The 12315-nt window shown below is 34.6% G+C and overlaps 1 protein-coding gene across 2 annotated transcripts; it reads left to right on the top strand.

The window, feature by feature from the left end:
* Positions 1-2843: 2843 nt before the first annotated feature.
* LOC111369645 (calcium-transporting ATPase 4, endoplasmic reticulum-type-like) lies at positions 2844-9733 on the top strand. Of its 2 annotated transcripts, none has more exons than XM_022991241.1 (9): positions 2844-3119; positions 3321-4813; positions 5250-5322; positions 5411-5532; positions 5803-6084; positions 6215-6598; positions 6941-7050; positions 8459-8687; positions 8822-9733. In XM_022991241.1, the coding sequence occupies exons 2-9, from the start codon at positions 3398-3400 to the stop codon at positions 9404-9406; spliced, it is 3201 nt and encodes a 1066-aa protein (XP_022847009.1). In that variant the 5' UTR covers positions 2844-3119; positions 3321-3397; the 3' UTR covers positions 9407-9733. The 2 variants fall into 2 exon arrangements, with proteins under 2 accessions (XP_022847009.1, XP_022847008.1); XM_022991240.1 differs by having other exon boundaries at positions 2845-3119; positions 3327-4813.
* Positions 9734-12315: the final 2582 nt, after the last annotated feature.

The following is a 12315-nucleotide window of genomic DNA, read 5'->3' as shown; positions in this document are numbered from 1 at the left end:
ATGTTGCCAATAATTATTGTTGAATAGGTTTGATGGAAGATGCCTAGGAAAAGCAGCTAATTTGAAATTAAGGAACTCTAGTAGGAAAGGAAGATTATTTTATCTAACACCTTAGCTTGTATTCACCAACCGGATAATTGTGTTAATTGTTTGAGTTTTGTGACACAATTGTGAATATAATGTATATGAGAAAGTTGAGTATGTCCTTTTGTTTATCGAGGGGTTAGAAATACTCAAACTGGTATACAAAATATGTATGAGGTATAACGAGAAAATATATTTCCTCTTGTAGAGCTGCTATATATAACAAGTGTATTGTATTGTGTGCTCTTAAATTAACTTGTTTGTTACACGATCCATTTACATGTGTGAACTAGGAGATATTGAGATAAATATAATTAATATTATATTAAAAATAGGTCAAGCCCATCATGTGTGAGTGGGAGATGTTAGAATAAAAAGGGTCACCATGTGGATCGATCCGACCCGATTTACATGGAAATGAATTTTGGAGGGCACGGAGTTGAAAATCAAATTTGAAACTATAACTCAATCAATAACTTTCATCTACGCCCACTTCACCAAAAAAATAAAAAATAAAAAAAAATAAATTCATATGGCATTATAGAGGGGGAAAAAATGAGAGTGGTGATTTGGTTTGGAAGTTTTATATCTCCAAAAGTGGTACTTAGGTTGTAAACATCAAACTCATTCCTTTGTGATTGAGTTTCAAACCAAGGAGTAAATACAAAGAAGTGTGGAAAGCAAGCAATCAAAAGGCAAGTGAGAGACTTCAAGGAAGTTTCACCACTCCAAACTTGGTAGAAGCATGCTATTACGTTTTACAAAATCAAATAAAGCTTGCAACTATTCCATCGGGTAATTACTTCAAAAATTGGTTGCAGAAAATGGAGATAAAACAAAATAAATTATAGCATTTCGAATGCTTGACGTTGCAATTGTATCCATAAATAAAATTTGGACTCCCACATTTATTACGAGAACGAGATTGACCGATAGGACGCGTGAATGTATAAATCTCTAGTCTTTTTCATTAACAACTTATTGAATATAACACAATATTCTTCGAAAACCATGCCATATAATGCTAAACTAGTTCTCCTATGATTCAACAATAGAAATGTTACCTTGGAACTCACTGAGCTCTGCTAGACTCTAATATGGCTTGATCTGCGAAATTTCAAGCAGAAGAAGATACAATTTGGTGGCAAGTGCACTTTATGGCACAAAAAAGATGAATATTATTTACAATTTGCATACAAGAATTTGTACGTATTTGTGGCTTCTTGTGGTACGGAACCTTCAACTACGTAAATCTGCTATCATGATAGGGGCCTGTTTTAGAGTGATTTTTTCTCCCAAAAAATTGATTTTTTGACCATTATTTCCCTATTCCAATCGTCATATTTGACTTTTTCTCTCACAAATAAACCACACTTTTCTCCTAACAATCAAAAAATCAATTCTCAAAATCCCTCCCAAATAGGCTCTAGGTGAAGTCTTGACTACATAATAATGTCCCTACCAACGTGTTAGATCAAATATCAACCACGTAACAATTTACACTTCACGAAATATGTGGATAAAAATTAATTTGAATGCTTGTAAATAAATTATAAATGATAACCAAGCATGGACTAAACTATGAACAGTAAACATTTTAATATACCTCAAAAAAATAATAATAATAATAAATTAAAAAATCTCGTACTTTCCCCTATATTTTAAGCTTCCTTATTTACATGTAAATTTAAACAAATATTTATCCCATTAACCATCAAAATCCACATTCCACGTAGCAATCTAAGAAAGAAAAATTCAAAAACAATACTTATCTCTTTTCTTGACAACAATTGATTGACAAGAAACTAGTCCATAGAATTGCGTCGATAATGTATGATAGGGTTTTCTGAGTTAGTTAAATTTTATTTTTGTTCACACATTCCTTAAGATTTAGATTTTGTGCTATTTTTAACTGTGCATTCCTTAGAATATACTGCTTACAAATAATTATAAGCTTCCCCAAAATGCATTGAGCAAAGTTTAGATAATTCCTAGTAGTTTTGTCAATTTTATAAAAATTGTGAAAGCCATTTCCAATCTTTAAAAATTTTGATTCCAAGAAATAAAATAACATGGTAAGATAAATGTTTTAATTTGTCAGAATAGGATTGACCGTTTAATCAAAATAATCGAGAATTAAACTTAAAATTTCAACATAACTAAATGTAAAAAATAATAAATGAATATGTTAAAAAAAAAATTATGTTGGAATATAATCAGTTCACCTTCAAAATTTTATTTTCCTTTACTATGTAACTTTTTTTTACTACTGATTAGATGGTCTCGTCAGTTATTAGGGTGGGCTTAATTGCATGCATGGAAATTATTATATTTGTTCATCTTTTATTGGTAGATAGATGAGAGACAAAGATAAGGTAAATGAGAGAGCGAAAGAGTGATTTGCTTCAAAAATAAAATATTACCCCCCTAAAAAAATATTTTCCTTATTTTCGAGGAGAATATGATCAGATGACCAAAAGTAAGAAAATATATTATATGAAAAAATATTAATCAGACAATACAAAAATAAAAATTTTGATGAAAAAATAACGTTTTTCATGAAAAATATTGACATTGTGTGAGGTATCAAAATCGAGAGCATTGGTTATTTTAAATTTTGTTAAAATTAATGGCAAAAATGTGTTACGTGCCATATATGTCAAGAAAATAGCATAATTGTTTCAAAATATTGGGCATGATTCCTAGAGAAGAAAGTGGTAGGGTTTAAAGGAATATTCTCTTGTACGTCACTGTTGCAATATATTTGCATTTTTAATCTCAAGGAAGCAAGCGCGAAATTTCGTTTTTAATTATTGTAATCTCATTTACATCGAAGCAAGCAACCTCACTTAACTTTATTACGAAGGAAGAGAGGAATTGGGATTTGGTTTGCGGAAGAAGGCACGGAGACACTAACCAAGTCATAGCGTTGTTGGGTTTGTCGCATTATAAAGATCCCTGATTTCTCTCTATCTAAAAGCACTAAACAGTTTCAACCCCTCTGTTTTTCTCTTAACTACCGCTCCACAATTCTGGTAAATTCTAAACCTTGAATCTATATAATATGTGATGTATTTTTTCGTTTTATTTTTTTATTTTTTTATTTTTTATTATTATTATTTTTTTGGGTTTATCTTTATTGCCCGCTTCGGTGGTAGTTTTAGATCTTCAGTGGATGAGTAAATCTTGGTTTCTGGGTTTGTGTTTTTTAATACTTTTTTGTTGAATTTTGTAAGTTTCAGGTGAAATTTTTTGTGGGATTTTTGTGAGTTGCCCAACAGGATAAAAGTTTCATTGGTGAAATATTAAACTGATGGGAAAAGGAGGGCAAAATTATGGTAAGAGTGAGAATTTGAATGCCAAAACGGATTCAAAAGGGGAAAATTATGCTCCATGGTCAAAAGATGTGGTAGAGTGTGAAGAGAAGTATCAAGTAAGTCGAGAATTCGGGTTGTCAACTGCTGATGTTGAGAGAAGGAGACTGGTCTATGGGCTTAATGAGTTGGACAAACACGAGGGCCCATCTATTCTTAGATTAATTTTGGATCAGTTCAACGATACATTAGTTAGAATTTTACTTGTGGCTGCTGTCGTGTCCTTTGTGTTGGCCTGGTATGATGGAGAGGAAGGTGGGGAGATGGAGATAACAGCATTTGTGGAGCCATTAGTGATATTCTTGATTTTAATTGTGAATGCAATTGTTGGGGTTTGGCAAGAGAACAATGCAGAGAAAGCGCTAGAGGCTTTGAAGGAAATCCAATCAGAGCATGCAACTGTTGTTCGTGAGGGGAGAAAGATTTCAAACGTTCCAGCCAAGGAGCTCGTTCCAGGGGACATCGTGGAGTTGAGAGTTGGAGATAAGGTTCCAGCTGATATGAGAGTTTTGCGTTTGATCAGCTCGACTCTTCGAGTTGAACAGGGGTCCTTGACTGGAGAGAGCGAGGCAGTAAGTAAGACCACTAAGGCTGTCTCGGAGGATGTTGATATTCAGGGAAAGAAGTGTATGGTGTTTGCTGGGACTACAGTAGTGAATGGTATTTGTATTTGTCTGGTTACGCAGATAGGGATGGATACTGAAATTGGGAAGGTGCATTCTCAGATTCATGAGGCGTCGCAAAGTGAGGAAGATACACCACTGAAGAAGAAACTAAACGAGTTTGGAGAGGCTTTAACGGCTATAATTGGAGTAATCTGTGCTCTGGTTTGGCTGATTAATGTGAAATATTTCCTTTCTTGGGAGTTTGTTGATGGCTGGCCGAGGAATTTTAAGTTCTCATTTGAGAAATGCACTTATTACTTTGAGATTGCTGTAGCATTGGCAGTTGCTGCTATTCCTGAAGGTTTACCTGCAGTTATTACAACTTGTTTGGCCCTTGGAACCCGGAAGATGGCTGCTAAGAATGCACTCGTTCGAAAGTTGCCAAGTGTTGAAACTCTTGGTTGCACGACTGTGATTTGTTCAGATAAGACTGGTACTTTGACTACGAACCAGATGGCAGTGGCTAAGCTAGTTTCCATGGGTTCCAAGGCAAATGAACTTCGATCATTCAATGTGGAAGGGACCAGTTATAATCCTATTGACGGGAATATACAAAATTGGCCGGTGGGTGATCTAGATCTTAATCTTCAAATGATTGCTAAGATTGCTGCCGTGTGCAATGATGCTGATGTGGAAAAATCTGAAAATCACCATATTGCCAATGGAATGCCCACTGAGGCTGCATTGAAGGTACAGAGAGTATAAACACGTTTATTCTGCATTCTGCACATTATTTAGTCAGCATTTTTACAAGTAAAACATCACTATGTGGATTTCTGTTCTTTTTTATGTTCGTTCAAGGAAATAAGCATGCAAATAAAGCTTCATGCGTGTTGCTCAAATTGAAAAAATTGCTTATGTCTGATGAATGAAATTAGACTCTAGGCCCTAAGGATTAAGGATGACAGGGTTAGTTCCATTGCTTGTTCTGGGCAGTATTCAGTCCTTTTTCATGGTCATTGCCTTTGGATTCACTTGTTTTTTGTACCTCTTGGATAATTTCCTCATAGATGATGGAAGCTTGATGTCTCTACAAACATATCTTCAATGATTTTGTTGCTTCTAGGAGTCAGTAACTAATATTTGAATTAAAAATAGATACTTGACGCGATTGCTTAATGCTCAGGTTCTGGTTGAGAAAATGGGACTTCCAAGTGGATTACATTCTGGTGCCTCCTCAGGTTATGATGGAGTTATGAGTAAGTTACTGTATCTTGTTGAATTTCTTTATACAAATCATACGAGTTAATATGCTGATGTAAACCTGTTTATTTTGATGCATCCAAGATTGCTGCCACACGTGGAATAGAATTGAAAAGCGGATTGCTACCCTTGAGTTTGATCGAGATAGAAAATCCATGGGAGTCATCTCGTGTTCGAGCTCAGGGAAAAATTCCCTGCTTGTGAAGGTGCAATCTGTGTTTCCTTTATTCTTCTTTAACACAGCCACCTATTGTTTCTGTAATTAGTTTTGCAAAGGGAAAGATTACTGAATATGGCTTTCACTGAGTGATATTTTGAGATGCTTCAATCAGACTTCTTCATTACACTGGTCAATGTTATCTGCGATTCTGCATTACTTGCTTGCGTATTCTGAATTTTCTGCATCTTCTAACTCTTCTTATTTTATTTTTTTAATTATAAAAGATTTCAACAAATCATTTGATACATTATGGCAGGGTGCAGTAGAGAATTTATTGGAAAGAAGCTCTTTTTTGCAATTGCTTGACGGCTCTGTTATAGAATTAGATCAGAATTCAAGGGAAACTATTTTGGAAAGCCTCCGTGAAATGTCAACTAGTGCATTACGAGTTTTGGGTTTTGCATACAAGGAGGATCTGAAGGAATTCGCTACATATAACGGTGATGAAGACCATCCAGCTCATGAACTCTTGCTCAATCCTGCAAATTATTCTTCAATCGAGAGCGATCTAACTTTTGTTGGATTGGCTGGTTTGAGAGTGAGTCAACAAGATTTGGTTCTTTAAGTACCTCTTTTATTTTGACTTCCTACTATTATATTCCATTTCTTGTTTTTGTTAGGAGCAAGATAGTAACTAAATTGCTTGTTTTTATGTTAATCATTCGAAGGATCCTCCTCGCAAAGAGGTCCCACAAGCAATCGAGGATTGCAGAACAGCTGGCATTCGTGTTATGGTAATTACAGGAGATAACAAAAATACAGCTGAATCTATTTGTTGTGAAATAGGTGTCTTTGGGCTCCATGAGGACATCAGTTCAAGAAGCTTGACAGGAAAGGAATTTATGGAGCTTCCTGGCAGTGAGAAAGCAACACATTTAAAACAAGGTGGAGGGCTTCTCTTCTCTCGGGCTGAACCAAGGCATAAACAAGAGATAGTGAGGTTACTTAAGGAATCGGGTGAAGTGGTAGCAATGACTGGGGATGGAGTGAATGATGCACCTGCCTTGAAATTGGCTGATATTGGGATTGCAATGGGAATTGCTGGAACTGAGGTAAGTGCGATACGATTTAGAATCCTGAATTAATTAAAGTATGCGATAAGTGTTGGTCTACATTACCAATAGGAATGTGCCTTTGCATCTTAGTCACCTGTTGGACATTGCCTCTATCGCAGTCCAGTACTATCTTGGAGCATTAATTGTCATGTGAGTTGAGAGGGCTATGGTGAAGCAATGTTACATATGCACTTCTTATTTCGATTGAACCGCATGGATTTTTTCACTCACTGACTGTTGCATGTGCACTTCTTGTTTCAAGTGAACCGCATGGATTTGTCCATACACACTATGGTGGCCCAAGGGATAATTTATTTCGATCACAATTTTTCCTTTCAGGTTGCGAAGGAGGCTTCTGACATGGTTCTAGCAGATGATAATTTTAGTAGTATAGTTTCCGCTGTTGGTGAAGGCAGATCCATTTACAATAACATGAAGGCCTTCATCAGGTTATCTTATACATTGCCTTAATCTTCTTCGCCAAATTATAGGACTGTCTGCTTAATATATTATGTGTGTGTTTACTTATCTGTTTCTCAGTAGATGGTTCAGTACTCTGAATGCGGGATTATGGAGGCTGACAAATAGTTAGATTTAATTCCGGAAAAATAAAATAAAATAAAATAAAACTAATAAGATTTGAACAGGCAGAGTGCTGGTGAAATATGTTTTTTGTCTTCAACTCCTGCATTTAGAAATTGAAAACGATGCATGAGTTGCAGTTTTTATTGCTGTTCTTGCAGAAATCGAGGTGGGTAGTGTCTGTGGTAACATTTTGTTGATAAATAGTTTCCATGCTGGTGGCAATTATTTTACAGTAGCTGTGATCAGATCCGTCACTAGTGAAATTATCAGGCAGGCGAGCATGGATTTAAATGATTGAGCCCTCGTTTGGCTCCCGTTAAATTACATTCTATTTTTCTCTCTTATTTTCAATCACATAATCTTCCATAAAATAATATTACACGTAAATCAAAAACTTTTCATTCTTTTTCAACCACTCATTTTTCAAAAAAATACTGTTCCACCCATTTTCATTACCAAAAAATGGGGGCCAAACGGGGGCTGAAGGGAATAAGAGATTACAAGATGTTGAAACAAAGTAAACTGAATAATTGGTGTTTGTGGCAATCTTGTGACATTATCTTAAAACATGTTATTGTACCTTAAATTGAGAACTCATTCAACTGACTAATCCCAGGATACGACAAATCACATGGGAGTTCAAATTATTGTCAATAACTCATCATATACCCATATGCTTGGCTTGTGTATGTTTTTAGACCTGAGCTCCATAGCTGTCTTATATATGCGTTACTACGTGTTATCAGGCATAATGGCCTTGCCCTGACCACAGGTTTGGTGGAGGCTTAGTAATTATGCTACCTTCATGCACGGTTGCATGTTAGTACACGATTAAGGATCTCAACTTGATTGTCAATTGACTGGAGGCATATGAAATATTGCATACAGAACAAAAATAGGTTAATGAAAGCTGTTAATTGCATGCAATCCAGACCTTGGTATGACCAGTACGCTCTTGTCTAGATGTTTATTTCCTTTTAAGTCCATCGATTTAAGGGCTGAAGTAGTACATGATTTTGTACAAGAGAATCTGAACAAAGACGGGGCTAAATTTTTGCAACATATTAATTTCTACTTGAGTTTTTTAGATCATTCAAACCTGTAGCTCGAAGATGCCTTAATAGGATAAAATTGCAGTTAACTGTTCCAGTAATCTATCCAATAAGGAAGAATGTTTTCAAAGTTTTTTCAGCATTTTATGCGTGATGGGTTTGGAATTATGCAAAAAGTTACACTTGAGAATAAGATTCGAAAGTTATCTTCTTGTTGCAGATACATGATTTCCTCCAACATTGGTGAGGTTGCCTCAATATTCCTTACAGCTGCTTTAGGTATCCCTGAGGGTCTGATCCCAGTTCAGCTTCTGTGGGTTAACCTGGTTACTGATGGACCACCAGCTACGGCTCTGGGATTCAATCCACCAGACAAGGATATAATGAAGAAACCACCACGAAGAAGCGATGACTCGTTGATCAGTCCATGGATTCTCTTTCGGTATCTGGTAAGCTTGATTCTAACACCACATCCAAATGTACTTAGAAACAAAATTTTACTTCAAAATGTAAATTTTAAGTTACTTTTAAGCTTATCAAAATTTGCTTTGGATATGTATTTAATCTTTAAACATTTATGCAGGCGATTGGATCTTATGTTGGTATAGCAACTGTTGGAATATTCGTTATCTGGTACACTCGTACCTCTTTCTTTGGCATTGACCTAAGTGGAGATGGTCACAGCCTTGTCACTTATTCCCAGCTTTCCAACTGGGGTCAGTGTCACACCTGGACGAACTTCTCCGTTTCTCCTTTCACAGCTGGAGCACAAGTGTTCACATTTGATGCAAATCCATGCGACTACTTCCAAACCGGTAAAATCAAGGCCATGACTCTCTCACTCTCTGTATTAGTTGCTATCGAGATGTTTAATTCCCTAAATGCTCTTTCCGAGGACGGGAGTCTCTTATCGATGCCTCCTTGGGTCAACCCATGGCTCCTTTTGGCTATGTCAGTCTCATTTGGCTTACACTTCTTGATCCTATACGTGCCTTTCCTTGCTCAAATATTTGGCATAGTACCTCTAAGCCTGAATGAGTGGGGATTAGTCCTTATTGTTGCATTGCCGGTCATTATAATCGATGAGTTTCTCAAGTTTGTGGGTCGGTGTACGAGTGGCATCGGAAACTTGAATGCAAGGAGATATTCTAAGCCCAAGTCTGAATAAAAATAAAGATAGATATGAAATACCTGGCATACATTATTCATATAGCTTTCTTGTATCGCCTGAATTGATGAAACCATTTCTCCGGCCTGAGAGACCTTGGAGCATGTTTGGCAAGTTTGATTAGGTGGATTTTGAAATAAAATATTGTCCATTGTACTATTGAGCAATGTATTTTTGGCATACCGAACATGCTCTTGTATTCTTATGTAGGCAAGGACACTGGTTAGACATTTGTAACACTCCAGGATGGAATTGCCTTGGTTTTGTTTATCATGAATGCCCATTAATTGTGGGCCAATGCCTTTATACTCGAGTAGAATTGAATCATTTTGAGTGTGTTAAGGTTTCATTTGTTTCTGTCCAGCATAATCCTCGTTGCAAATGTTATAATAGTGACAACATCCTATTCATCACATTTGAGGATCGAAAAGGCAACCTGCAAACTTTTGATACGATGAATTGGATAAGATAAATCTTTCATAATTTACTAATTACTATACTAAATTACAATGCGACTTTTAAGAATGTTTTCTTCTATTTGTTACTAAAACGCCGTTGAAAATGAGCCAATAAAGTGAAACAATTGTCCGTGGTCAAAATATCTCCCAAGGCCAGCTATAGCAGATTTCATTGTGTAGAATGGAACAATTGATTGGTGATGTTAACTTTTATCTCCATTGCCATATTGATATTGATTGAGAACAGTGTTGTTATAAATAGGGTAGAAGTTCGTTATTATTAAAATGGGTAATTGGCACAAAACGTCTTTATCTTTCAAGTTTATTGGGGAAAACGTCCATACCTTTTATTTTTTAGCATTTTTGTTCCTACCTTTAACATTTTTGTTTTGTGTTGAACGCTCTTTTTACCAATTTTTAACGTAACATGACCAATATACATTCCTATTTAAATAAAAAATAAATACATATATGAATAAAGAATAATAAAAAACAAACTATAACTGTAGGCCCAAATTTTTTAAAAAGTGCAATAACTATTCAAGCAATTCCCTTTTCTTATCAGTAACAACAACTCCATTCTTTGATTCTGATATATTGTATAGTGTTAAAGCTCCAAGTTGCATATATGTGAAAATAATAATCAGTACCAGATAAGTTCAAACGAACAACAGCTCGCAAAAGAGCACTTACATTCTAAAAGTTAGTATTCTAAAACAAACTAGGGAACGAGTGACGGGTAAAATACCAAGACGTTTAAATATGAACACGGTTAAGAATTAAGAAAAAACCCAAGACTCAGCAATCAACATGGATGAGGTTTAGTTTCTTTTCTTTTTTGCAAAGTAGACAAGGAAAGAGATGAAAAAATGAATGCATATTGAGAATTTGAGTTGCTTACTATAAGAGAAAGTGATGACAAATTGGAAGAACGAGTTTTGCAGTTGCAATTTGAGGGCAAACTGAGAGGAAATTTGGGGCAAAACGAACTGATACAGTTGCTACGGGGCGGAGAGAGAAGCGAAGTTTTTACTAGAGAGAACAAAACCGCCATAGCTGGAGTTTTTACAGAGAGAATGAAACCCATCAATTGGCTGAAAATGGGAGACATACGACGGTGGATTGGGGGTGAGGTGTGGGAAGAAGGTGAAGTTATTTTGATGGGATATTTGCACTTTTTTAAAAGTTGGGCTTATGGTTGCAATTTGTTCTTTTTTTTTTTTTCTTTTCTTTTTTTTTTATTTTTTTTTTTTTTTTTTTTTTTTTTTTTTTTTTTTTAATTTAAATAGGAAGGTATATTGGTCATTTTATGTAAAAAAAAAAAAAAATGGTGAAAAGGACATTCAACTCAAAGAAAGGTAGAAGGTAGGGACGAAAAGGCCAAAAAAAATTGAAAGATAAGAACGTTTTCCATAATACACTTGAAAGGTAAGAATGTTTTGTGCTAATTACCCCTATTATAATTGTTGTAAATTATTTGTTTATCAGTGATTATTATGTTTTTGCAGCCCCAATTATTATTATTATTGTCTTCCTTGCAATTCTATTTTTTTCCTTTAATATGGGACTCTGATTCTCAAAAAAATATATACAAGTTTATTGATTTTTATGTTTTCTTCTCTTTCCTCTCTAGTCTATAAGATGTTATCAGCATGAAATTTTAGTCAATAGAGTTAGCAAAATTTATTAATCTCTATGCCCACAAATTTCTAATCAGTTGAGGTAAAAAAATTAATTTTTTTATTCTATCAATAAAAGTCAAGAAGTACTAGCCAATTCGTCTCACAAAGAATAATTTCTGCTCAAAGAAAGGCCAATATTCTCTTTACTTTGAATTGCATATTAGTAGAGTGTGGTTCAAAAGGCTAATTCTCATATATTTATTCATATGTTGATTTATATTCATAGGCTATACCAGATAGCTGTCTATCTTGGTAAGAAGCAGCTATTCAGCGAGATAGTTTTTTATTCGATCATACTGTGTTAATTGTATCAACTGATTGCAAATAAATATTTGTTTGAATGTAGTATAATGATTTTCGTTCAATATTTCAGCACAATATTCCAAGAAAATATTGTATTTTTATTATTGAAAAAATCTAAATTAATATTTCAGAAAATTTGTGCTAATTACCCCTATTATAATTGTTGTAAATTATTTGTTTATCAGTGATTATTATGTTTTTGCAGCCCCAATTATTATTATTATTATTATTATTATTATTATTATTATTATTATTATTATTATTATTATTATTATTATTATTATTGTATTTCTTGCAATTCTATTTTTTTTTCCTTTAATATGGGACTCTGATTCTCAAAAAAAATATATACAAGTTTATTGATTTTTCTATTTTCTTCTCTTTCCTCTCTAGTCTATAACATGTTATCAGCATGAAATTTTAGTCAATAGAGTTAGCAAAATTTATTAATCTCTATGCCCACAAA

The sequence above is a fragment of the Olea europaea genome, chromosome 20 (genome assembly GCF_002742605.1).
Source record: "Olea europaea var. sylvestris chromosome 20, O_europaea_v1, whole genome shotgun sequence".
Classification (NCBI taxonomy): Eukaryota; Viridiplantae; Streptophyta; class Magnoliopsida; order Lamiales; family Oleaceae; genus Olea; species Olea europaea.
This window is presented reverse-complemented; position numbering and strand designations above follow the sequence as displayed.